At 38.2% G+C, this 26,296-nt stretch overlaps 1 protein-coding gene across 2 annotated transcripts; it reads left to right on the top strand.

The window, feature by feature from the left end:
* The first annotated feature begins 24 nt into the window (after nucleotides 1–24).
* Nucleotides 25–26,296, top strand: SCG3 (secretogranin III). Of its 2 annotated transcripts, none has more exons than XM_010571846.1 (12): nucleotides 25–141; nucleotides 833–885; nucleotides 1,468–1,510; nucleotides 1,605–1,820; nucleotides 2,871–3,013; nucleotides 4,178–4,339; nucleotides 4,664–4,841; nucleotides 6,693–6,809; nucleotides 18,470–18,553; nucleotides 19,171–19,299; nucleotides 21,404–21,472; nucleotides 25,736–26,296. In XM_010571846.1, exons 1-12 carry the CDS (start codon nucleotides 57–59, stop codon nucleotides 25,852–25,854), a joined length of 1,398 nt encoding a protein of 465 aa, XP_010570148.1. In that variant the 5' UTR covers nucleotides 25–56; the 3' UTR covers nucleotides 25,855–26,296. The 2 variants fall into 2 exon arrangements, with proteins under 2 accessions (XP_010570148.1, XP_010570147.1); XM_010571845.1 differs by having other exon boundaries at nucleotides 21,404–21,484.

Genomic DNA, 26,296 nt, shown 5'->3' with positions numbered 1-26,296 from the left:
CCCCGGCCCCGTCCGCGGGCCAGGCTCGCCCTCCGAGGGCGCTGGGCAGCAGCAGGATGTTTCTCAAGCTGGCGGTCGTGGTGCAGGTGCTGTCGCTGCTGGCAAGCCGGGCGCAGGGCTTCCCGAAACCCGGGGGCAAAGGTAAGCGCCTTCGTTAACACCCTTTCGCCGGGGTGGGGAAAGTTTTGCAGGGCACAGCTAGAGGAAAGTCAAAACTTCCCTTCCACTTGGCTAAAAGCAATTAGATCCTAAAGAAACAATATTCCGGGCGAAGGCGCTGGATCGCTGAAGTTGCGGTCTAATACTAAAGTGAAGAGATAGGTGCCGGTAGAGGGAAAAGCTCTCAATTTTGTTCAGTCTTTTCCGAGCAATGTTTGCATCCATTCCACAGCAGTTTCTGCACAAGTCTCGCTCGCTCGCTCCCTGTCTCCCCTGCTATTCTCGATGTAAGAGATTTTTAATCTCTTGGTTGTGCCAATCCGATTATTGCTATTTTAGTCAACCTCTTACAGCATTTTTTCCCCCAGTTGGTTTAAGAGTTTTCTCATCAGAAAGGGGTTACTGAGTCTGTATCTGTATTTCTGTTACATCTTTTGCAGAACCTCTCCCTCTGCCCCAAACAATCATGCTTTGTTTAAATGTTTGACTTTTTAATTAATGTATTCTCATTCTTCTAGGAACATTGCATTTTTTTACAAGAACTAGCAGTTGGCTTCATATTTAAGACACCGTGTTTTATGGGAGAAAATTATAGATTAAGAAGAAATGTGCTGTCTCTTTGTAGTCGCATGCATCATATAACTGAGTATATACGTGTGTGTGTTTATTCTAGATAAAGCTATACACAACAGACAATTAAGTGTAGAAAGACCTTTGGAGGAACAGGTAAGTGAAATAAAAAATACTTACAGTGGGTTTTGGTTTGGGTATTCCCATAGTATTTTGAGCCTTCAGGTACCAGATCCATGAATATCCTAATGGCTTAACAAATGAGTTAAAAATAGATTTGTCAGTAAAGTCAATATTGATGGGGTTGGGTACAAAATAGAGTTTCAATAATTTTTAAGAACTGGCATATAGAGTTTTACTGTCCAGCATTCCAAAAGCAGGTCATTAGCTCCAACAGCTCACAGGTGTGTCACCCCTTTGTATCGACATCCTACAGGATTATAGCGGGAGCTTGGACTGAAGAAGGAAAATATATTTGGCATTTAACTTAAAATGGAAAGTCTATCGCAGCTTCTCGTAATGTCTGATTCTGATCAGAGGATGCGGTGGTACTGACAAAAAGTGCCAAGCGCTTAATCATGGTCTACTTATGAAGGCAAACTCCTTACTAAGAGTGAAGGTCAGGCATTAAGGCTTCTGCTGATATTGGTAAATTAAGAGATCACATGTTTTAGTGTATTTATTCCTTCTGCCTGTTTGTTGTTTTGTTTGTTTGTTTGTTTTATTTTTGTATATCAGATTGCTGAAGCTGAGGCAGACAATAGGAAAATAGCTCCCACAGGTAAAACATCTTTCCTGGTTTTATAGCAATATTCATAATGGTATTCAGAGAAGTGTAAGATTTTATGTCATGTGTGCATTGATGTATTTTCCAGAAAATAAGCCAGAGTTCAGGAATTATTCCTTTGTTGATGACCTGAACCTGCTAAAATCAGTAGCAGAAAGAGAGAGGAATGAAAAGGAGAGGGAGTCAATTAGAAGCTCTTTGTATGAACAGCAACTGGCCATTGATGATGCGGACTCCACCAAGAACCGCAGGCTTGTGGATGACTATGACTCCACTAAAAGTGGGCTGGATTATAAATTCCAAGGTATTCTGTAATCAACTTTCAGTGACTTTTAGGTTAGACTTCTCTTGCAAACTGATTGCCATCATGCATGTTGTGCTTATCACTAAACATGAGCTCTATTTGTTACTGGAGTGCAATTTCAATTATTTCCAGTTGTGGAAGCTTGTAGGTTTTGAAACACAATACAAAAGAATTGCTGTTGATTTTCAGAGTCTTCTTCCATGGAGGAAAATCCAACTGTGTAATTTGCATTATGTTTTTTAGCAATTTAGATTTGATGGAAGGAAAACAGGACATATTTTTAAATGAAAATATATTTATTCTGGTTTGAAAGCAAGAAGTACTTTTATAGAGAGCTAAATCACATATATTTGTTCCAAATGTTATGTGCACTATTAGATAATTCTCCTCATCACAAAGCTAAAAGGAGTTACTGAAGGCCAAAGAATACTTGCCTTTACTACAGGAGTAGTTAATTGACTGGCAGTTTAAGTGAGTCCTCTGAGAGTTGCAAGCAGCCTTTAGCTCAGGATATTTTTAATTATAACAAAGTATGCTGATCACAGACCAAAGCTTACTCATCATGTTCACTTTCTCATTGGTCACAGTGATATTATTCGCCATAAGTAATGATTACATAATTAAAACTTCATTTGCTGAAATCTGAACAAGAAGATAGTATGCTGTTTGTCATGATCTGTTTTGATCTAAGTGGCCCTACAATGAAAGTAGATACTGGGAGGAGGCATATAAGCAGATAAGTGAGCGATGTTCTCTCATTCTTACAATTTTTTCTGTAAACAGAAGAGTATGCTCCTGATATTCATCTCTGCTCTTTCAAAAAAGCCAGTCGGAAAGACATTGTTCAGATGTGAAAAATGGACACAAAAAACTTTTCACTGGGACTGATGTCATGGATTCCAAAGTGTATATTAAAGTATATTCCTAATGTGTCTAAAAAGTGCAGCTTTGTTCTGAAGAGAAAAAGATGTGGGCAGGTAGTTTTTTACAAGATGTCTAATCCAAATGAGTTAGGACAGTCAGCACACGGTTAAACTGTAATCCTTTTAGATGATCCAGATGGCCTCCATCAATTAGATGGCACTCCTTTGACTGCTGAAGACATTGTTCAAAAAATTGCTGCGAGAATTTATGAGGAAAATGATAGAGGAGTGTTTGACAAGATCGTTTCAAAACTTCTAAATCTGGGGCTAGTAAGTATCTTGTTAATACTTCATTTAGCTGTTTTGTGGGTTGGTTTAATGCTCTTTTAAAAAACAGCTTTGGTGAACACTGTGTCCAGCTAATAATGCTGACTTGAGTGAAAATGAATGGGATTCAGGCTCTGGGCAAGCTTTTTGGCTCATTTGAGCACATTGGTTTAGTTCTGCAATAACGTTGTTCCTGTGATGGCTTTGCAACAAAATAGGCCAAACCATGGAATGTTTCTGATGTTGAGAAAACATTCGCTCATTGTAGTCCTCCTATGTCTGCCCTCATTTTTCCTTTAATTTCTTTTCTGATTCTCACTGAGTTCTTTTGTATTATCAATTTCTTTTGGATGTTTATGGGGAAAGGTCTGAGCTCATTCCTATCCACCTACTAATTATTGTCATCAGCAGACATAAATTGATGCTGGTTATTTGAGGATACATTTCTCATTGTTACTGATTTTTAGGAAGACTGGGTTTGTTTGTGACCTCTAGATGTCTCAATGGTTTTAGCCGTTGCAATATCGGATCCTTATATTTTAAAATACTAACCTTATCTTTTCTGCACTAGATTTTGCAATTAGCTATTGCATGCTGAATCCCACTGATTGCAAAGGGGGCTGTGGGACAGCTGCATGGTAAAATTCTCGCTGTTAGGAAGCAAAGAGAAAACAATTTGTTGATGCCGTAGAAAGCTGTTTGCTTTTTCCCTCTCTGTATTACTGTATTCTCTTGTACTTATTCAATTGTACATAGGTATGTTGCAGAACATATGTATTTATACCCCCACACACACACATATATACACATATATACACATTCCGCACTTGCAGCTCCATCTTTCAAGCTGGACTCCACTGTGTTAAGCCCTATATGGGTTTGTTTTCCTATTGGAGGCTATATGTGTGGGTGGGTGTTTTTTGTGTATACACACATATCTGATGTGTGTTTGTATGTGTGTGTATACACATTTATATAAATATAGACGTATATGTATCTATATGTATATACACACACGAGTGAAGGTATTACACCTAATTTGGCTGTGCTCAGCTTTGAAGCAAACATATTTGAAGCAATCTATTTACAAAGCTCAGGTTTTATATTGATGTTTAATCTAGGAAACCCACAATATTCTGTAAGTACTCTGCACAAATATTTTAACAGATCACAGAGAGTCAGGCCTATACCCTGGAAGATGAAGTGGCAGAGGTTTTACAACAGCTAATTGCAAATGAAGCAAAGGATCGTGAGAAGGAGTCTGAAGATTTTTATTACCCTCCAAGCAGAGCAGACAGTGACACAAAAGAAAAGCAACAGGAAAGAATGGTAATTTCTTAGCTAATCATTTTGACTCACTTGCCTAATGGTACAAGTAGACCAATACACAGCTTTGCTTTAGGGAATAATTAGTTCAATCTGGAAACTAAAGGTGTTCTTAAAGAAATTCCATCAGACAGAAAAATTAATCATGAGTTACTTTGAGGTTTAAGCCAGATGCCAAATTGAAATAGCTTTGAGAAAATAGTATACTCTTCACTTTGTAATTAGGAAAATGTTGGCATAAGATTACGATGGTATTTATTGCTCTATTAACTCTATCACCAAAAGCATTGTGCTTATAGATATTATTTTTTTATGTCTTTTGTGGAGACACCAAGCAAAGCTGATCAGGATAGTTTCATTAATGGAGAAATTGATGATACACTGGATAACACATGGTCATCATCTAATATCTTGGAAAGAAGAAATGAGCTGCCTTCTGAAGATAATTTTGAAGACCTCCAATATTTTCCAAACTTTTACGCGCTATTAAAAAGTCTTAACTCAGGTGAGTTCATCATGTGTTTACAGGAATATTTAGGAAAAAAGTTAGAAAATTAAGATTCTCTCTGTTTTCTCCTACTCCTTCCCTTCCCTTCCCCACAGCTTTCCTAGTTGCAAGAGACCATGTGCTTTATTGAGTATGGCAAAATATTGGGAGGAACAGCACTCAGAACTGCGAACTGTGAGACCTAGATAGCCCTTCCCATCTTGTGCTGTATGATTCACGAGTCCTGAATTCTTTTCATTTCCATAAGGGCATGATGAAAAACTGGCAAATTGTTTTCTCCAGAGATCTTTCCAGTAACACTCGTGTCTTCTAAGCCAACAGAGATACAAATAAGCTACAGTAGAATCCTCACAGTGATGGTACCAGTAAATGAGTCTGAGCCTCCCAGCCTTTTCACAAACCACAGGTTTGCTGTTTATTGCAATGAAAGCTCTGCACGTCTCTTCCTATTCCGGTGCTAGACATCATTGCCTTCCAGTTATTGCAGGCAAGATTGTGGCACCTTGCCACAGCCCCTTTGTCAGCACGCTCTACCACACACCCACTCTCACTCTCTGCAGCCAGTATACCTTCTGCTCTCTCCAGCAGTCAGCAACAATTTATTCTGTAGATTCCTTGTCCTGCAGGAGCCTTAATCTTGCTCCAAACTGCCCCCGTAAACACCTGAGTAGAGAGCTAGAATGAAAAACCTGAGGGTATATTTTACTCAAGTCCAACCTACCAACTTCATATTCTTCTTCCTGTTCTTTTCATTTTCCCGTGGTAGTTTTGCATGCTAGTTCTTCTCCTTTTTCACTCACAAAGCAGAAAGGCATGCTGGGTTTAACAGGTTCTCAAGCAAATAGAACCAGGTCCCACTGGCTGAACATCTCTGCCTTGTCTCCTGCTTTATGCTGTTCACCTGCTGGCTTGTATCAAGCTGGAGGAGAGGGGATTCAGTTGCATCCTACAGATGTGTGTTAAATTGCAGGCAGCAATAAAAAACCTGTTCAGCAGCTCTCCAAGGGGGCTGGCCCTCTGCCAAGGCTGGGAGTATGTTTCTGACTGTCCCTGTCTGACAGTGCCCCTAGTGCGGGAAGAGCGTGCGTGTGTGATGGGGGAATTTCATGCTGCTAATGCAGAAATAGCAGTAATATTGTTCAGCAGATAAACACGGTGAAAAAAGAAAGGTAAGAAGCGGTGATCGTGAAGAGAGTCAGAGATACATATGGGCAAGAAGGATGGATTTTTATAATGAAAAATCACTGTTTGTATCCTGTTCTGGAGTCATGATCCTCCCAGCCATGTAATATTATGTTGTCCCAGTACATGAGTCATGGTCTTCTGCATGGTAACAATCTCATTTGAGACACTTCATATTTTTGTCATTGAAACCATGGATCTTGTAGGAGAAAGGATCTCTGAGCTATATTCCTCATACAGAGGCAAACTGGTCTACTAAGTAGTTCACAGACAAATAAAAGAAAAGGACAGAGACTGTAGAAAACTCTGCCTGTATCTTCCTTCTGACCAGCAATTTGAACTCTGTCAAGTCACTTCATCTCAGTGTGTTTAGTGTTCTTATCTGTAAAATGGAATTAATACCATTTGCCTTCCATAACATAGACCTTCAAGACAAAAAGCTATAAAGAACTGAACCCTGAAGTTTTAAAGTATATTCAGCTGTACTTTGCAGGAGCAGTTTAAAGGGAAACATATATAGGAGTTCTCTTTGCTAATCCAGCACAGCATTTTCTTTTTAGTGAGTAGGTCATTTTTTATGCATGATGTTTGTGCAGAGTTTGCAGAACTGAGTTTTTCCGAGTTGCCTGAAGTCTTTGACTAGTTTTGCTTTATCCCCTCACACAGAGACGGAGGCAAAAGAGAAAGAGACCTTAATAACTATCATGAAAACCCTGATTGATTTTGTGAAGATGATGGTTAAATATGGAACAATCACACCAGAAGAAGGAGTTTCCTATCTGGGTGAGAGTACATACTTTATGCAACAGTGTTATTAATGCGATGCTCTTACTCTACCAACAATGATAATTATATTCTCACCGTCCTTGCTCTTATGAGTCCTGTTTCAGACTTGTTCATTCAAAATATTAAAGCTGTACTTCTAAATGATTGATTATTCATTATAGCAGTGTTGAATTCCATACAGCTTTAATATTTCCATCTAATGAAGGAAAGGTTATTTATCAGATATGTATTCAGAGGATTATTCCACTTTCACACCTGTGAAGTGCGCTTGATTTCAATGGCTTTATGTCAGGGTAAGATTAGCGTTTTGCTCAGTTTATATTGAGGTGGATCAGGTATCTGCATTTTCCAGAAAGAATCCAGCACTTCAGCACCTTTAACCTGTCATCTGTAAGTAGCTAGAGTAGACGAGACCTAATGCTATGGTCTTCTGCCAAGTAGAACTCCTTCCATCTATGGAAAGTGTTACATCTTGGCACAGGAGTAGTTTTTAAAGCACTCTTTCCTGGATCCATTTTAGAGTCTGTGGCTATGCAGATTTTGTAAAATTGTTATAAAATTTCCAGAAAAGGGATTTAGGAACAGCCTGGTTTGGGGTTTTTGTTTTGTTTTGGTTTGCTTTGTTTTCTCACACACTTCTAGCTTTTTATATTAACTGTTGGTAGCCTTTCTACTAAAACAAGCACAGCTACAGAAGAAAGGCATATCTGCGTAAGCTCCACACAACCCTTTCATTTTTCTGAAGTATTCCTGGTCTGAGTTAGCCTGAAAAGTTTTTGTTTACATCAGGGCAATTTCTGAGCTTAATAAATCAGCCTGTCATAGAGATAGGACTGGCAATGATCTTTCATGACTTCCGCTGGCTTGTTTGATAGGGACCATTGCAGATACATGATTGATTGATGCAACTGTAACTGTACAGATTGATTATCAATTATTTGGCTAAAAAAAATCCAGTGGATCGTGATTCACATTCAGTGCATGATTGCACCTCCTCTCTAAAGAATTCATTATATCTCTGACCAAGATTATCCATTCGTTTCTGTAAGAAGTCCTTGAATTTTGGAATATTTGGACAAGTTTATTTTTTTATTCTCCGGCTGCCTGTACATTTATTTCTCTGGCTGCCTGTATGTTTAAAGAAAGATGCACATAAAGAAACGGTTGATTACAAGCACAGTGGTTTCAGTGTCATTCTACAAATAAAGATAATATGGCTTGAGCAGATATTGCCCACACTGATAGTGTTGTGCCAAAACTTAATAGGCTAAATTCATTCCTGACGCAAGACCACTCAGATAATGGAATTACACTAGGGATGTGTTTTTCCTGCTAAAATTCAGGGCAGTTGTTCACATTGGCTTTACTTTGAGTAAATAAATACTGTAACCCTGGAAACAAATTGCCATGATGACATAGTACAGCGGGCAGAGATTAGGTTAAGAGTTTCAAAGGTCTGATTTACTCTGGATTTAAAGTAAGACTATCAACTGATGTATCCAGACCCTGCCTTGCAAATGAGTGATTTATGCAGAGATAGATCTTGTATTCCATCAAAGCAACTTACTGTAGTGGAAAAAGCTCTCTTGTAGGTCTCAAGTTACTTCTGCGGTATTCTTTTTTTAGACTTGCTGTTGAGAAATTACTTTAAAGCTGACCATTTATTGAGCTAATATTCTCAAATATTCAAGAACAGCAAGCACAGTAGAATCTTAGCTTCTTGCAGTATCCACAAGCACGGCAGCAGTTTTATTGTCACCCTTATTCAACTAAACGTTACAAACATAACATACCCAGTAATACTTGAATAGGTACTGTGTTTCTTGGTGCAGTTCGGGCTAGGGGATTGATGCCTAGCTGTGTTTATTTATAGCAGATAAAGGAATTAGTATGAATGTCTGTCAGAGAGAAGAAACAATTAAAAAAATTGGCAGCTTTCAGTTGTTTCCTCAGTCCAAAATCAGTGAGCAGATCCCATGCTAATCGGTGGAAAATACCAACTGGGTCTGTGCAGATGGATTATATCCTGTCTCTGTTTTATTACAGTAGGAAACAGCCTAGACTACTTTTCCCCACTCTGTGGCTGAAGCCATGCATAAGCTGTGTCCCTGAATTATACATTCAAAATAATAAATCATTTACTGAATCAAGTCACAAGCTTTTGTGCCTCTCACACAGATGCAGAGACAGTAAATTTGAATGCATATTCCAGTAACAGCTGGTTTGGGATTTGGAAACCACAGCATTATGTCATCATCATTGTATCCTACTCTAGGGGAAAGTATCTTGCTTCTGCAGCGAATGATGTTATTAGGTTTAGCTTTAAGTTACAAAGGATGTAGGGGCAGTGTGGTGCAAGAAAAACATGCACACACACACAAATGCAAGGAAGAAGAAGTTCATGTTTTAATACACATATTCAATATTATGTAATACATATTTAAAAGCTTTCCATATGCTAAATATAATATGTAACACAGAACCCAGAAAGCCAAAAACAATGTATACATATATATGAAAGAGGAGAAGAAGTACTGCCTACCTTTTACAGTACATATTCAGAAAGTAGAGCTCTAGAGGCATCAAAAAACTGATATAAAATGTGTGTTCAGCTGAAATGCATCAAATTTGATAATTACCCTGCTGGTGGCAAAATGCCACTGTCTTCTATCACTCTACTTTCTTAACTATGAAAGCTGTACTTTGATGTACTGGGAGCAAATTCTTCTGTGGAGTGAAAGTCTTATGATATGTTTCTATCCTGTTCAAAGGCTTTCAGAAATCTTTCTAGAAAGCCTACCTGCCCTCTGAAGATTGAAAGCTGCTTTTAAATCATTTTTGCAATTAAAAGAATGGACAAACATTGTTGGTACAGAAAGCATAAGGTAATTAATCATATGACATAGGATCACAGTTACACAGGTGGCTTGTGAATTAGATCCAATGGTGGTATCAACTTATCCAGCTATGGTTTGATTGTCAACATCCAGCAAATGCTGCCCAAACAGCTGAGCTCTCCTTGCTTGCCCCAACCTGCTAGAGGCACAGGCTGTCATCACTGAACAGGCTGAGTATTGGGAAGGACTTTTAGGACAGTTATTGAAACAATGATTATGGTTGGTAAGCGTGCAGTGACAGAGTGGAATCTGCACGTAATGACCAGTGGAAAGCAGCAAGAAGCTTTCAGAGAAGTTATGACTGATTCAGCGTAAAATATTTCATTATTCATAGCATTCATACTGTTTCTGTTGCATAAATAGCTGATACTGAATTTTCCCTGCAGAACTGAAAGGACTATATCCTTCATGGTGCTGAGTGCTTCAAGAGAAAAAGTGCTGTTCAAGCCAATAGCAAAACTCACTTTGATTTCAGCAGAGCAGAATAAGGAATGCATTGCATACATACTTGTATTGTTTGAATATTAGTTTGTGAATAATATCATACTTTTCTTCATTTTCCTTCTGTCTGTCGAGTAGCGTCATGGTGGAGATTCACTCTGATAGCTTTTCTGTCAGAGCCGTCTATCACAGACCAGATAGATAAATATTAAGGAAAAGCTTCATCTATACCACACAAAGAAGAGGAATTTTTTGTGTGCTGAGTAACTTTTCCTGTGTATGCCAGGCTATCTAGCTAATTTTAAAATGAAAGCATATCGGTCCACTACTATCCTAGTAAAAGCTCTATTTATAGTAATTATGTAAATTAAACTATGGTTTTGTAAAACATTTATTTTAATAATATTGTTGTCAGCGTAGAAGCAGGAACAAATGGGTTTTGCCAGTTTGTTTGGATACACCTGTAAATCATCTCCCACTAATAAGACCAAAATAATGAGTAATTTTTAGAACCATTCTAGGAAATATTTTTAATTAGAGCCTAGTGGACCATAACAAAAAGTAGAGCTTTTAGAGATGATAGACAAATTCTTAAGAGGCACCAGTGTGTATGTATGAATTCTTTTTACACAATACATTGATTATATTCTCCTGCTGTACACTGCTTACAAGAGTAGATTTTTAGCAAATTTATCCATTGCCACCCCAACCAAATGAAAGCTGTGTTATCCAATGAACAATTACCCTAGAAATTAGTTATGTGCACATTGTATTCTTGTGGAGTTCTCATTTATTTACTAGTACATGTAGCACAAACTTTTGCCATCAGTACTTTATCTCACAGATATATAGAAGCTTCACTGTGATACTGCATATAATGCATATTTTATCACGTCTTATGACTGAGGTTGGTCATTTTGTTTTCAGTTTCTAAATCAGGGCTTCTGTATCTTCCACAACTGAACAATGCTGGAGAAGAGAGAGAGACAAAGGAGTGGGAAGAAAATTAAGTTTAAGCACTCCGTAGCTTTGCTCTTTCTGAGGGGGGTCCCACTTTTCACCTCCTTGTAGTAGAGTGCTTAGCTTACTGGAGCCACAGAGTACAACACGCGGCCCACAGCAGACTGGTTGGGGAGCAAACCCCCCTTTAGTTAGGAGGGAAACAGAGAAATTGCTCCAGCTCATCAGTATGCAGTGTTTGAGTTACAGCTGCCTCCCTCCATAGACCAAACCAAAGCCACCTCTCACACCGCCTCCCTTTGGCTCTGACTCACTGTCAGAATCCACACTCTCCCCCGTGACTGAGTAGGAGATTGTGTTGGTTAGAAATGGGCATGAACAGATGTCTCTGTTTACCTCTTCTACCCCTTCATCATTTGTTCTCCATGGACAATTGGAAAGCAAACGAAACTGCAGGATGCACTAGCAATAGGGAGATGGATGGTTCATTCGCGAACTATTGCCGAGGTCTATGTACACTCATTAGTTCGGTCCTTTTCTAAAGTTACTGTTGGGATGGTGTTTTACTGTAATACTCTGTTTTAGACTGAGGCTGCATGAAAAAAATCCAGGGCAAACAGAAGAGGCAGAAAGTCCCCTATGTTGATTTTGAATATGTCCCTGCCTCTCCATGCTAAGGAATATGGAATAGCTCTTCTGCCTCTCGTGTTCACACTCAGTAGCCTCCACAGCTCCACTTGTGATGAAGGCAAAGCTCTGCAATTTCCCTGGCATAGGCCACTGCACAGCAGACACAATCTGGCCTTTTCTTGGGAGAGGAGGACTTGTTTGAATACTGTGACTAATCCCTGAAGTTCTCATCAGCACAGATGCTGCAGGCCAAAGGTCTGATCCTGGTATTTGTTTAGTTAGGCAAGAACAGGCGCAGAGCCAAGAGTGTGAGGCAAAGAGCAGATCACAGCACAGACTGGCATCAGCTTTCCCCTACTCACTGTCTCCAGAAGCAGATGCTCCCTGATGCAGAGCGTGTGATTTCAAAGGGGTGAGGGAAGGTGTGGCTAAACCGGAGCCAGAGGCTGCAAGTGATATATGGACGGTGTCATGTGGACCTTTTGTTCTTTCCTTCATTTTGAACCTGGGAGATGAAGAGCACTGACATTATTTCATACAGGGAACTGTTCATGCAGAATACCTTCCTTTTCTTTTTTAATGTCCTTTTTTTCCAAAGGGCTCTTTGTCGCTACTGTAGGTTTTCTTCATAAGCATTAAAACCTTTAATTGATTTTCCCTATCTGCATTTCCCTTTGGTGATTTTCCTTGCCCAGTATTACTTTATCATATGACTGATGCATACAGCTGCCAGTGGGAGTTATTTAATTTCAGGCAGCTCTCTTTTCTCTGCTATTTATTTTGTATCTATCTGATGAACTAAGGTGACACAGATGGTAGTATACTGTACTGTTCTTAGGAAGATCAAGGACGCTCACATATCTGAAAAGTAGAAATCAGGGACACCTCGGATGGGGGCAGTGGGCCAAATACTGAGGAGCAGCAGTGATGGTGTAAAGTATACATGAATAGTCAAACCCAAGATGAATTTGCATGGAGGTAAGATAAAAGGATCTGGGGACAGAGAGTGTGCAAAGGTCCCAGACAAGATTGGAATCTAGGACGTATGTTGATCGCAGACCCCACTGCAACTTTATAAGCTTTTCTTTCCGTAGCCTCATCCCATGCCTCATCCATGTCCATCCCATGCTACTTCTGCATTTGCACAAACACATGAACGTTTTTTGCCCACACCACTTAGATCTTATCTCCTGTTTTCCCCCATTCAGACTCTCACTGCATAGAAAAAAAAAATGGGTAGCTATGGTGTGAAAAGTCTTGACAGCTAACCTCACAGTTCTTAAAAAACAGGACCACTACACACTACAGTAAAATGGGCATCACCTGAGGGTGACAACATGTGTGAGAGCATAGTTTTTCCAGTACCCATTGGATCTAAATTTTCTCAGATATCTTTTTGGGAGAGATCCAGTAGGTTTAGTATTACTAATGCTTTTTCCCACCACATTACATGACTATCAAATCATATGTACAAGAACCAAAATGAATATATTACAGTTCATTCCTTTGCCTATCACTATCCACCCTTTAAATTTGCAGCTATTTCTTGCAAATATATTATCTCCTTTTCTGTTTCCCTTCACTGCTTCCTCTGTACTTTCCCAACTGGATACTTTGTAAGAAATCGCCATCTCCTTGTAGTGTCTCTTTTGACAAGTATATTGCTTCGGTCCTGAAAATCTAGGTTTTGCATTCTACCGAGTGGTTTGTGTTTCTAAAGAAAGGAGGGCAATGCTTTTCTTTTTTCTCGCTGTATTTAATGGCTGCATAAAAACCCCCTTACTTTCTGAATTCAGTATCTCTCTGTTTGACAGCTGAGCACTGAGACCATAAGTTATGATTTGAGATGATGTTGTGGGTGTGGGATAAAGAGGGTGTCACTGAACTTTCAAAACTAAGCTCCATCCCACTCCTCCAGTAGAGGCGGCTGTGTGCTGCTTCAGTCCCAAACCATCGTGCTTATGAAGTGCATGTTATCAAAATACTTAAAGTGTGTGCACAGGCCATGTAGCAGCCTCAGGATGGGAAAGGATTAGGAAAGGACTGCACCACACAGCTCTAGGAGACCTGGAGTAATACAAAGGAAATGCCTGTAGAATACTGAAAGGATAAATCTGAGAAATAGTCTGTGAGGTAGGGAATTTAATAAGGACAATAAAGGAGACTTGGTCAGAGCTTTGTTCGCCTCCAAACACATCTATTTAATTGTGTTTTACTTTTTGAGTTGCTTTTAATCTGATTCCCAAGTGATACTGCTGCTGGTTTTATTTCAAACCACTGACCATCTTGCCTGTAATCCATTTACAAGTGATGCCACTACCTGGGGGTTGTCACCTAACATGTCATTCCTCATGGCAGCATTAGGCTTCAGACACACCATCATGACAAATCAGTCAAACAGGAAGATTCAAAAAGAAAATTCCGTATCTTGACATGTAAGGCAGGGAGTTAGAAAGGACCAGGAGATCTGCTGGTCGCAGGAGATTCAGCTGGAGAAAGCTGAGACCCATCTGTAATTCCAAAATGGAGGGATTTCTCTTGTTTGTCACAGTTTAAGCAGTTTATGTGACATATGCATGATACATATACGAGCTGACTAAAGGTCAAACTCTGCTTTTGGCTACATTTGCCCATTGGATATTGACAGTTCTTGGACCTACACTCCTGTAATCTAAAAGGAGGATTTGGCCAAAGAATTAATCAGGTAAGCTATTCCCCACAGAATAGTCACAAGCAAATACTGAGATGTACTGAGTTTTGTCACAGATGGAAAAAGGCCTTACAAACTCTTGAGGATCATCTACTGCAGGAGACAGAAGAGCCCTGGGAGAACTGTGCTTTTTTAATGCCTGAAATATGTGCATCTCATACAAGCAGTCATCAGCACAAAGCTTTCTGGCTGAAGCTGCTGTAGTGTATGAACTCATTAAGTAGGCTAATATTTTAGCTATTGTTAAGATTGATTTCAGGTACCATGATCATCCCTTTTTCTCCTTTAATAAACACAGCCTCTCTATGCTGCATGAAGACAGAACAGCAAAGCAGGTCTTTCTGCGGAAGTTTAATGACATGAAATCTCAGCTTCAGTCAATTTGATGAGGATAGAATGTGAAACTGCCTCCCGGGTGCAAGACAATTATGCAGATGAGAAAACCTTTGCAGGAAAATTTGCAAGAGTCAGGAAAACACCGTGAATCTCTCTATCTATAGAGAAGGGTCCATTTCAGTCTTCCATTACCAATTCCATTAAATACTCAGATGGGTGCATTAGTTTGTGCCTCTCTAATAAGAACAAAGTAATTTGATTTGTAATATTTTTTCACGTAGTATCTTTTTCCATGGATTTAAAGGACATTACTGCAGTGCATTCTCCCAGAGTAAAGATAAGCATTCTGCTTTCACGGAATTCAGATTTTTAGATGCCCAACTCAAAGGACTTCAGAGTCTCAAAAGTGCTGGGAATTTGCATTTTCAGATGCAATTAATAGGATCTATCGGTGTGTAGCGCCTGTAGAAACTGGGCCTAGGACGTCTCAGAATGCCTACTCAAAATAGGAGCCCTCCTGCAGCATGAATGCTTCAGTGAGTCATCCCAGATCAAAGAGCAAGTTAGAAAGTGATGCAAGGCAGAAACCAGATCTTCTGACTCCTGGTGTCTGGTTCAAGCGATGAGATTATACCGCTCCACGGAAAGCCGGCCGCCAGAGGAGTGACCTATTTTACCAACGGAGGTCACTTCCATTAGCTCAGTAGTTATTGTTCTGTTGTTTTAATTAGTGCCATTTCAAATAAGTGGCCAGCTCTGTGGAAAGGTCAGTACCTTTCTAAACTCTTCCTCTGTAAAAATTACGTTGCTAGGGAAACGATACCAGAAAAGTAATCAATTCTTGTTAGACCTCCAGATACGACATGCAGTTGCTTAGCTGCTGGCCAGGCACATCTCAGCTGAGAATATGACTCACTCCATCAGTGTAACTCAGAGCAAACATTGTTCAGCCCTGGCCTAGCCACATATGACAAGTACAAACATGTTTTGAAACAATACCAGCTGTTAAAGACATTAATTCTGAAGGGGAAAAAAGGGCAATAAATCCTGTTCAAGAAGAATTGGGATTCTCTCTATGATACATATGTAGGTACACCAGATGATCCCCATAAACATGAACAGGCTTACATGGTTAACTCCTCTGTCACGCCGAAAATACAGCTGCTTATAAAATCTTGAAATTCATGTTGATGTGCCATCCAGCTAGCAAGACAGCTTCAGTATTTCTCCTGTAAAATGTAGTCCTTATTAAAAGGCCCGTCATATAAACTTGTCCATATCTTTACTGACAAAATAAAGCTTTGAAAATGGAATATAGTTGTTATCATATTCAGTCTGAATTTAGTGGCAAAGCTTGGATCATTAGTGGTCAACATTGCCATATTATACTTCATATACAGATGTAGCTGTTTAATGCATATGGCTGGAAAACCATGCATATTACTATGTTACTGTACATGACAAAGTAGTAATAAATTTTGTTTATTACTCATATATTGAACTCAAATGAAATAGTTAGCCAAATCAAAAGACTCAGAGCAACTGTAGAATTCCTGATGGGATTTATAGAAGTAACTGAATAATGGAGGAGTATAAATCCTATTACCTTCAGTAGCATGTGCTGTATGTGGATATGTGTACAACTTCTAAACACTACAGTCTATCAACATAACAAAAACATTTGGAAGTATTATCAGTATGCAGACATTTAAATCTAAAGATGTTTAAGCGGGTTATAAATCCATCTTGTGGTAGAGACTTTTTGTTTTCTGCAAATGCAAGCTTACTGCAGCAGTGCCTAAATGCATTAAGACAGAACATGAAAGGCACTTACAAATCAATGCACTTACATGTGTGGCATTTTAAACATTTAAATACTCCTATTTACTTTAAAATACTATGTTTACACTTAAAATTAAGCCTAATTTAATAATTTTGCTGGATTAAAGTCTAAAATCAGTGACATTTTTGCATTTGCATGAATTAGTGAAGGAGAATAATCTATTCACTTGAATTTACAAAGGGTTTTTAAGTTCTTAGCTGTATAATCTTACCCTAAAAACTGTGCCTCTTGCAACAGAGAAATCCTTATATTCCTGCTGGAATACTAGTATGGTACTGATTCAGGATAAAAAATAGTATCTTAAGCTCAGCTGAAAGGAATGTTTATGGTCCTTTCAATAAGCTTTGGATCAAGTGATTAGTGAGGCATCAATACCACCACTATAATTCTAGCTTGTTTTTTTTCTTCATCAGTATGTCTGATCCAGCTTGTAACCCAGCCCAGACCTGTTTAGTTTAGGGCATATGGCAAGGTCAGAAATCACATTAAAAGGATATGTACCAAATGAAAATAGTTTTCACAAAAAAAAAAACCCGCTAATGCGATGTAGAATTGACAGGGTGCAATCAGGCAGGGAGCCAACAAAAACTGCTTACATTTTAATTTTATGATATAGAGGACTCGGGCAGACAGGATTATGTGATTTCTCATCAGATGGCAGGCAGAATTGCTTATGGTGATCTGCCATGAAGAGAAATGTGCTTGCTAAAAAACTAATCTTTAGGTTTCAGTGCTGAATATCTTTCTGATAGAAAAAGATGCTCCCAGCTGATGGATAAAATGTTGGCCTTACACAGAGGATATGATCTAAAATATTTACTAGCCCTATAATATCTATCCTGCCACAGTTACCACATCTCATACTGAATATTTTAGCTGTTTAAATAAAGGGAATATTGACAATTCAAAACCAAGTCTCTCAAAAATACTCCACCAACTAGCTGACATCTATCAAATTTTGGATCCATGTTTAAATGAACCTTTAAAAAAAGCTGATAAAGGGAAAGAAAATTCTACACCATGTCCATAATATCACTGAAGAAAAATGGCAGATTGTTTGATGATCTGTATTTGTGAATATCTATTAAATGTTGTGTCAAAAGGACTTTTTTTTTCCCACATAAGCATACAATGTTTATATCTGAAGCATCCGTCTCGATGAAAAGGTGCTTTTACTTTCAAATTAGATGAGTTCAGCCCTGAAATTTGCATAGAAAAACATTTTATAGACTTCTAGAGCTGTACACATGGCCACAGCTGCCTTCTGGGTTTTCAGGTAAATGCTTGACTTCAGGAACTTGGTTTGATCAGTTCAATTTACATATTTATTTCATCTAAACATAATTTAAAACCTTGTATTACATTTCTTTTCTAATGAAACCATATAAAATCCAGACAGATAAGCAGTTTGGGATAATATTTTCCCACCAAGATGAGGCACATATTTCATAGTCTTGTATACTTTGTGAAGTTAATTAAATTAGAATAAATTGCTTCAGATACTGTTATCCATATTTTGTGACTTACGTGACTTATTTAAGTAGAATATATATACACACATTTACTGCCTTTATGAATATTGGCTCTATTTGGTACACCTATTGTCATGATTTAGTTGTTAATTTTTTTAATAAGATTGATCAACGTTCCCTACAGCTATTAGTTTGTTCTTTTAGTGTTGGCTCTGCATTATTAATTCTTCAGAGGTGAGGATGAAGATTGGTTTTTTTAGATTTCTACTTACCATTCAAACTGGTATTGCGGAGAATATAGTATAGATTCTGCATCGTATCTGTTGAAGAATAACTGGGGTTTGGTTTTGTTTTGCCTTGATTTCTAGAAAACTTAGATACAATGATAGCTGAGCAGACAAAGAAGAAGCTTGAGAACCCTTCCACTAAAACCAGAACAAAGCTACCAGCAGGTACTTATTCTACAATTTTCTCTCCTGGAATAACACATGGTTTTTTAACCTTTTCAGGTAAAAGCATGCTAATTGCTTTAGAAGCTAGACTGCTAGTTAAAGATACAGTCCCTCAGGGACCTGTAACTACAGCTTGGATGTCTAAACACACAACAAGAGAGGAATTTTTACTTAGTTGTCCAATCTTTGAGAAGTATATTCACTGTCCTTTTCTTCAGTGGAGTCCAGACATTGCACATACACAAAAGCAAGCTGTATCAATGCTTTTTAAGTTGTAAATAATAATAAAAAAATCATTCTTTATCAACTTTGGATCTAGTGAATGCAAATTTCCCATCATTTTTCCCTGCAGAAAGGAATGTGCCTTTATGAACTACATATTATTGCATTTTAGTCACCTGTATTCAGCTACGGTTTGTAAGAGCAGAAACAGGCATTCCTGTTGCCAGAGGCTTGGGGTGGAGATGACATTTAGAAACCACTTTGAGCCAGACTCCGAGGAGTTTCTTCCTCAATCATCAGTCAAAATGTTTTACTTCCTAAAGATCATATTGATGTGATTTAGAAGTGCTTTTGGTACATTTAATACAGAATTGCTCTTATTGTTGTTTCTTTAGACAAGAGTAGTGAAGAAGCAGACAGTACGAAGGAAGAAGCAGCTAAAATGGAAAAGGAATACGAAATTTCAAAGGATTCTACGAAAAATGAAGAGCAAAATGCAGCAGGAAACAGTGAAGAGCCCAGAGGTACAAAATATCCATTGCTTTTGCCACATATGTATGCTCCAAGTGATTGGAATCTTTTCCTATTGTTTTTCCATTGTGTGAGCGTACATATCTTCAGTTTGTAGTTACTGGGAGTCAGCACACAACGGCTTGATTTGGAAGTGTACTTGCTTGCTTACTTTTAAATGTATGAAACTGTATCTCTTACTGAGCAAGGCCATAATCTTTCACAGAATTCAAAGCCCCTTTTGAGAGCAATATGAAATGCATTTTGACACAGTAGTGCAGAGAGATTTTGCTTCTTTGCATCTATGGCTTTTCAGTGAAATCAGATCGTCAGGATATTCAATATTCTGAGTGAGCCCATTGATTTCTCTAGTTTGTGTTAGAACAAGCTGGTACAGAAAGGTACTGAAAAGTTGTGCAAAGTGAAGCAATTTGTATTACTCACTGCCAGAGGTTAAGGGTCATCAGCAATTAACCTGTTTTATGTAACTTTGAAAACCTATTACAGTAGGTTAGTGTCTCCATAAGCAAACTTAGCACAGTAGTACTTCCATTATCCTAGTTGCCTCAGCGTGACACATAATGCCACGTGCCATGCTACATTAGACTGTACTAGCTGAAGTCGCTCTGTCCATGGGGTACAAATCAGCTGCTATATCTCAAAACAAATCTGCAGAGGACAGTGTGCCTCTTTACAGTGCTGAACTTTTGAAGGAGGATGTTTGTTGGTGCAGAAACCTTTCAGTGGGTTCTTATTGCTAAGGATCCAGCATAAGCATCTATGTTTTGTAGTCGGTTAAAAAACCTGCTTATAATCTACTTTGCACTGATGCTGTTTTATGCTCATACTTTTTTGGATGCATGTGTTTTCACTGCAGCATGCTCAGTAATGAATTGCAATAATCAAGGCTACAGCAGATTGTAGTTCATTGGTCACCTGGTTCAGTCCTGTGGGCAGTGCAGACATATAAACTATTAGGCACTCACAGATAGAAGGTGGCATTTTTCCAGAAGTGCTTATTTGCGCATAGAAGAGGAAAATAGCTCAAGATGGCTGCCTAATTTCACAGTGAAGGAAAATCATCTCAATACCTGTGGGAAGTGATAAATAACATATTTTGCTTGTCTATTGAAGATTCGTCTGTTCCGTTTGGTTCAGGTTATTTTCCTTTACCTTCAGAAAAATGTTCAGCCCAATAGCTCTTTAGAAATTTAAATTGGATCAGCATTTAGTTCTTTGTCTCATCATGCAATGCCCTTTGCTCTTTCACAGAGTGACTTACTCTAAAGCTAGCTCTACACTGCCAGCTCAAAAATTATGGTATATCTAATACTGTATCCACTTACTAATGGGATCAGACAGGCATAGTTGGCAGTAGTAGCCTTCTACATGCTAATCACACCAGGGTTTTTTTCCTGACAAATGTAAGAACATTACATCAATAAAGCTCCAGCCAAGTTAAGAATTCAAAATCCATTAGCTGGAATATTTCCTTAGGGGCCTTATTAGGTAATCCTTGAACTAATTCTGTCCTGTGTGCTTTCTGGTCCAAAAATAGCCATCACTTTACAATTTCAGCTATAACAAGGATTTATCATGGTAATTTTAATACATCCTTTTTCTTAGTAAATATAAGTAGCTGTATTTCAACTTGTCTTTCCAGAACATCCCAGTCTTAGATTTGCTGTATGCTGTTAGTACTACTGTATGGAGGAGTTTTCTGACACTTTGTATATGAGCAGATACTCAAAGCTCTCAGTCTTATTTAAGTCATTCCTTGCTGTCTTAACAGCTTCACCTTTGCTGAACAATTATGATGATCAAAAATCTACAGCTTGCCTTTAATCCACATATGCAGTATCTATGGATACCACCAAAGTTATGTATAGAGGTCAAAAAAGCCATGATCCTAAGTTTCTGGATGACAAATCTTGCACAGACAAAACCTGCTAGCCATCTGTGAGAATTTTGCCTGACTAAAGTTGACAGCACTCAGCTTTTAAACAGAAACTAAGAATAGTTTTAATCTGCCTTTGCTGTGACCAACTTCACCCAGTTAAGCAAGCTGCATCAATCATTGATGTAAGTCCCTTATTTCTCTCTCATCCTGTCCTCTAGGGAAAGCTGAGGCATATTTGGAAGCCATCAGGAAGAACATAGAATGGCTAAAAAAACACAACAAACAAGGTAACAAAGAAGGTATGAAGTAAAAAGCCTTGACATTGGGGTGGGCACCATATACATTACAAAGCAAGTAATTTAAATTGTGTTGTATAACTTAGCATTATGTTATAAATTAAATAATAGTAACGTGAAACTGTGCTTAAGATTACAGTTATAATTAGTGGTGTTAGTGTTAAATGATACAGGTTATGTAAAAGTTAAATCAATGAATGAAAATAGTAAACTAAGGCAAATTCATGTAAACTGGCCTGAACAGCCATTGGCTGCAAAACACACAGTGACTAACCAGGTAGAAGTTAGTCATGTGCTATCCAGATAGTCATGGTGGTCTGCCTGTCACCAGGTAACAGTACATCGGTTTTGTCTGGTGCTTCATTTCTTAGTTCAACATATCTTTTAATTTTGATTCTGTATGTGAGGTAAATGTGTTTTAAATGTCTGGATGTGTCTAGAAAAGCTCAGTGCATCTGGCTAGCACTGCGGATGCCAGCACAAACAGCAATGAGTTTTGTTTCATAGCCATAAATAGTTAAGGTACAAACGTATGTCACTAGCAGTGTAATATATTGGATTATAGCCCAAATCAACTCTAATGACTTGTAGCTCTCACACGCAAAGCTGTGTAGAAGGGGGACAGAGACTGAAGCAGCTGCACAGGGTAGGTCACCAGCTGCCCCACCATTTGACTCTTCCTCGGAGGCAGGGCTGTACGAGAGCTGGAGGGAGGGAGCTAACAGCAGCAGGATTTCTAGCTTATTTTTCACAGATCTTTATTTATCCATATCAATTTTGCCCTCGAGCTCTTTCATAAAACCAGCCTCCTATCCCTTCTCTCTGTCATTGCTGGGTCTTCTGCCATCACCCACTCTGTAAGTGAAGGTTCCTAGCCAAGAGATCTATCCCTGGGGTATGACTGGCGCCTGGTGAGAAGGATCCTTCTTGTACCAGCCGAGCAGAGGGGAGATCTGAGATGAGATTAGCCTTGGGTAATCTAGCCACCCTCTCTGTGAGCTGAAGTGCATATGAATTACATTTCAGAGATGAGTGCATGCCTACAGCCCAACACATCCCTTTTCCTATACAGAAACTCCATAATAGGAAGGGCTTTTAAAAAAAATTTTCCATCTCTCAAATCATTTCCACACAATGGCAGTGATGGCAATTAGCAGCAGGCATACATATTTGCTCAAGAGTTTTCCTGCCAATTCTAATAAATGTTTCTGTTTGTCAGTGTACTCATTATAGTAATTAGATCTCAGTCATGTGCAATTATTTCTCTGTGTCACACATACTAACTGGGCAGCCCCTCACTCCTTTTCATAGTAACCTTTCCCCTGCACTGCTGCAGTCTGAAAATGGCTGTGACTGCAGATCAATAGCATTTTATCTGCCGTGAATGCATCAGGTTGTACACTTTCTGCGTAGGTGGATTTTCATTCGCCCTAAAACATCTTTATTGTCCTCTGACAATGGAAATGGGCCTTGAAGCGAGTGTAAGTTACGACAAAATTAGAATAGTGTTCTTACTCTTCTGACACATTACCTTTATTGTGCCTTTCCATGCTTTTTATTTTTGTAAAATGCTAATTCAGTTCTCCTGGGTTGATGTTAAAGGAAGTGCAGTCGGGGTAAGTTTATCTAACCATGAATGCATTGTGCTGCGTTTCTTCGGTACAAGATCAGGTGGTACTGATGTGCTCATCAATCATTTCTCCACTCCCAGCTAGCACCTGGGAGCTAGCAGAAAAGTGATTCACAAAGTAATTTGTGTATTAAAATGGCCAGTCTTTTCCACCCCTACTCATGGATTGTTTTACTCACTGAATATACTTGAAGAGGTTTAGGTTTTCTTCAGGCAAATGTTTGTAGATGCTTAACTTTGTATGAATTTCAATAGAAGTTATTATTCATTCAATAGCTAATGATCCTGGAAATGTTCCCAGTTTAAAAATATCAATTGCCTCTTAAGGAGGCAAGTAAACTTGAGTGGGCTGGATGATTTAAAGAGAAACGTGTCAAAAGCCCAGATTTTGGCCTGACTGGCTTTTCTGTCCAAAGTTTGTTTTGCATATATACAATCTATAGGCTCTGTGGGCCTGTCCTTAGTATCTCCCAGACCTGGCTTGATATTTGAAACCAATGCTCTTTAAGACCAGCTCCTCTCCTGTGTAAATTAACATCGCTCCCACTGGTAATTGGCTGCTGGGTATTCTATTGTATTTAGTCTCCAAAGAACATAACTGTGACTCCTTTAACTAATACATGCAAATAGCATGTTCTGATTTTTCACAAAATACCTAGGTAGCTTATAGTTTCATAACAATAACAGTAGCCATGTAGGAATGAAAGTAAATTCTATAATGAATTGCAGTGGCAAATGGCTTGATTTGAATATGCAGATAAGACCTCACTTCATTTACTGTAGCAGTTTCATAGCTCAATGTAATGCTGCAGCTGTTGTGGTGAATATAAACCAAAGCTGATTTTTATAATTACTCGTCCAAATTAATAGCTTGTAAATAAGTATTAGAAATTAACAGTTATCAATTTCTATTTAAAAAATCAAATTAAATTGCCATGAGATATACAAATTAGCCAGAATTGGATAATATCTAAATGGTTGTAATCTCATACAGAATGTTTAGTAATTAAACCTTCACATCTCCACGTAATGATCTTAGAGTTGTAAGCACTATTCTAGAAGAAAAATAAGCTCAGGAATTTTAATGTGAATAATGTGGATGCTATATTAATTTAGTATTTGTTCTTCCATTCATTTCCATTCCATGGTATATTTCACTGGAGACTCTCATTCTGTCAACATGAATGAAATCTCACAACCTTATTATTAAATTGCTAGGTACTATTTGTGCCTATTACTCAGATAGGGTGGAAAGACAAACAGGTTACATTGTCTTAAGTAATGCCGGTAACGGACCAGATGTGAAATCTTGGCCTCAGTACAGCAAATGGCAAAATTCCTATTAACTCAGATATGGAGAGGACACCTCTGCAGGATTGTGGAGTTCTGAATATCAATTTTCTGTATTACTCATTTGAAATTGCCTTATACTGTTATAAAAATGATCGCAAGCATTAATTTGCTTCTTAATGTCTTTCTATTTCTATCCAATTTTGGTCACTCAACCATAATAAGACAGAAAGTCATTATCGTCTGTTTTGTTAAGAATGTAATTTGAAAGAAGGTCCTTCCACTTATTGCTGTATGATGATATACATTGGACTACATTACAAAATCAGTATTAATGTATTCTGAAGGTTCTGTCTGTGGAATAAGTAATTTATACTGAAAAATTCAGGATGTATGTTCTTGTGAAAGATACTAATTCATTTAACTTAGTATGAACCCTTAAGACATTGATGTTTTCCAGACTACTAACATGTCATCTAACAAGTTAAGCTTTACATTCTATGCAGTAAATTATGTAACTGAAACTTGCATTGTGTTTACGTGTGAATATACTGGATCTGTTGCCAGAGTTCCGACGACACAATAGGTTACCTTTTTATGTTGCTTGAAAGATTGCTGTGCAGTAGAATTCTTTTCATGGAAAATAGTGATGTTTTCCAGCATAGGAGAAGTCTGTTTAATGCATATGGTGTGAATCATGCTGCATAGATGCCACCATGTATCAGAAAATGAGAAAGGGTCTTTCAGCACCGTATTGCAGATTGACATACAAAGATTGTCAAAGACTCCTTTGACACTAACACTGTCATAAAGACTAGCCACTGCAGTATTTTTCATGTCAGGATATTATGTTCTGTATCAAGGTAAATAATTGCTTAATTATTTTGATTATTTCCAGGAAGTTGCTTTCTTGAATTTTCACTACAGGTGTTTGTAGTAAGTGGAAAGTTTACTGGGATTTCAATAGGAAAGAGTGAATTTAATACTTTCTTTTGAATCCATTACAGTTGTGAAAATAATAGGGTTTTAACAACAGCTTTTGCCATGCAGACTAGAACATCAAATCTCTGGACCAGAAAATATTCTTACTTAAGCATTTGTTAGCAGTCAATCAAGAGCAAGAGATGATTATTCTTCTTGAATACTAAAAGCACCATGATACATGAAAAGACTTTGTGCAGGTGTTGGTTTTTTTAAATTGTTTTCACAAGCTGCACTTTTAGTGAATTCATGTTGGATAAACTGCATTTGTTGGATAAACTTTGCAATGACATTGTTTCTTAGGTGAAGCAGTATAATGGCAATGACTCATTGTGCAAATTCTTATTTTTCAGACTATGATCTTTCAAAGCTGAGAGATTTCATTGATCAGCAAGCTGATGCTTATGTGGACAAGGGCATCCTGGACAAGGAAGAGGCTGACGTAATTAAACGCATATATGGCAGCCTGTAAAAAGCTAGTGGCTGCCAAAAATGTAGAAAACTAGTATAGCTTCCCCCACTCCCGGCTCAGTGACTTATGATCTGTTAATTTGAGGATATCATTAGAAATGCTCTGTTTACATTGTACTGACAACTTTCTAGACAGAAATGAAGAGCTCTAGTGCTCCATACACTGACTGCATACTGTATTTTCCTACACTCACAAATCAATCCTAAACGCCAAATTCTGACACTGAATTTGTATTTGATAAGATAAATATTTATGTAATGTTCTCTTTGATTTATTATTTGTGTTTGGTACTTTTGTAGAAAAACCAATCATTTCTGATGGAAAGTTCTTTTAATGCTACATCTTTTTGCTCTCACTCCACTAGCTTTCTATAGATGCAACTATGTAAAGGGCATTATTAGAAAATAGTTCACAGTTCTCTAAATAAAATATTTGAAAATAA

The sequence above is a fragment of the Haliaeetus leucocephalus genome, unplaced genomic scaffold, assembly GCF_000737465.1.
Source record: "Haliaeetus leucocephalus isolate CR32 unplaced genomic scaffold, Haliaeetus_leucocephalus-4.0 Scaffold339, whole genome shotgun sequence".
NCBI classification, from domain to species: Eukaryota; Metazoa; Chordata; class Aves; order Accipitriformes; family Accipitridae; genus Haliaeetus; species Haliaeetus leucocephalus.
The sequence above is the reverse complement of the archived record's forward strand: the minus strand, read 5'-3'. Positions and strand labels throughout refer to the sequence as shown.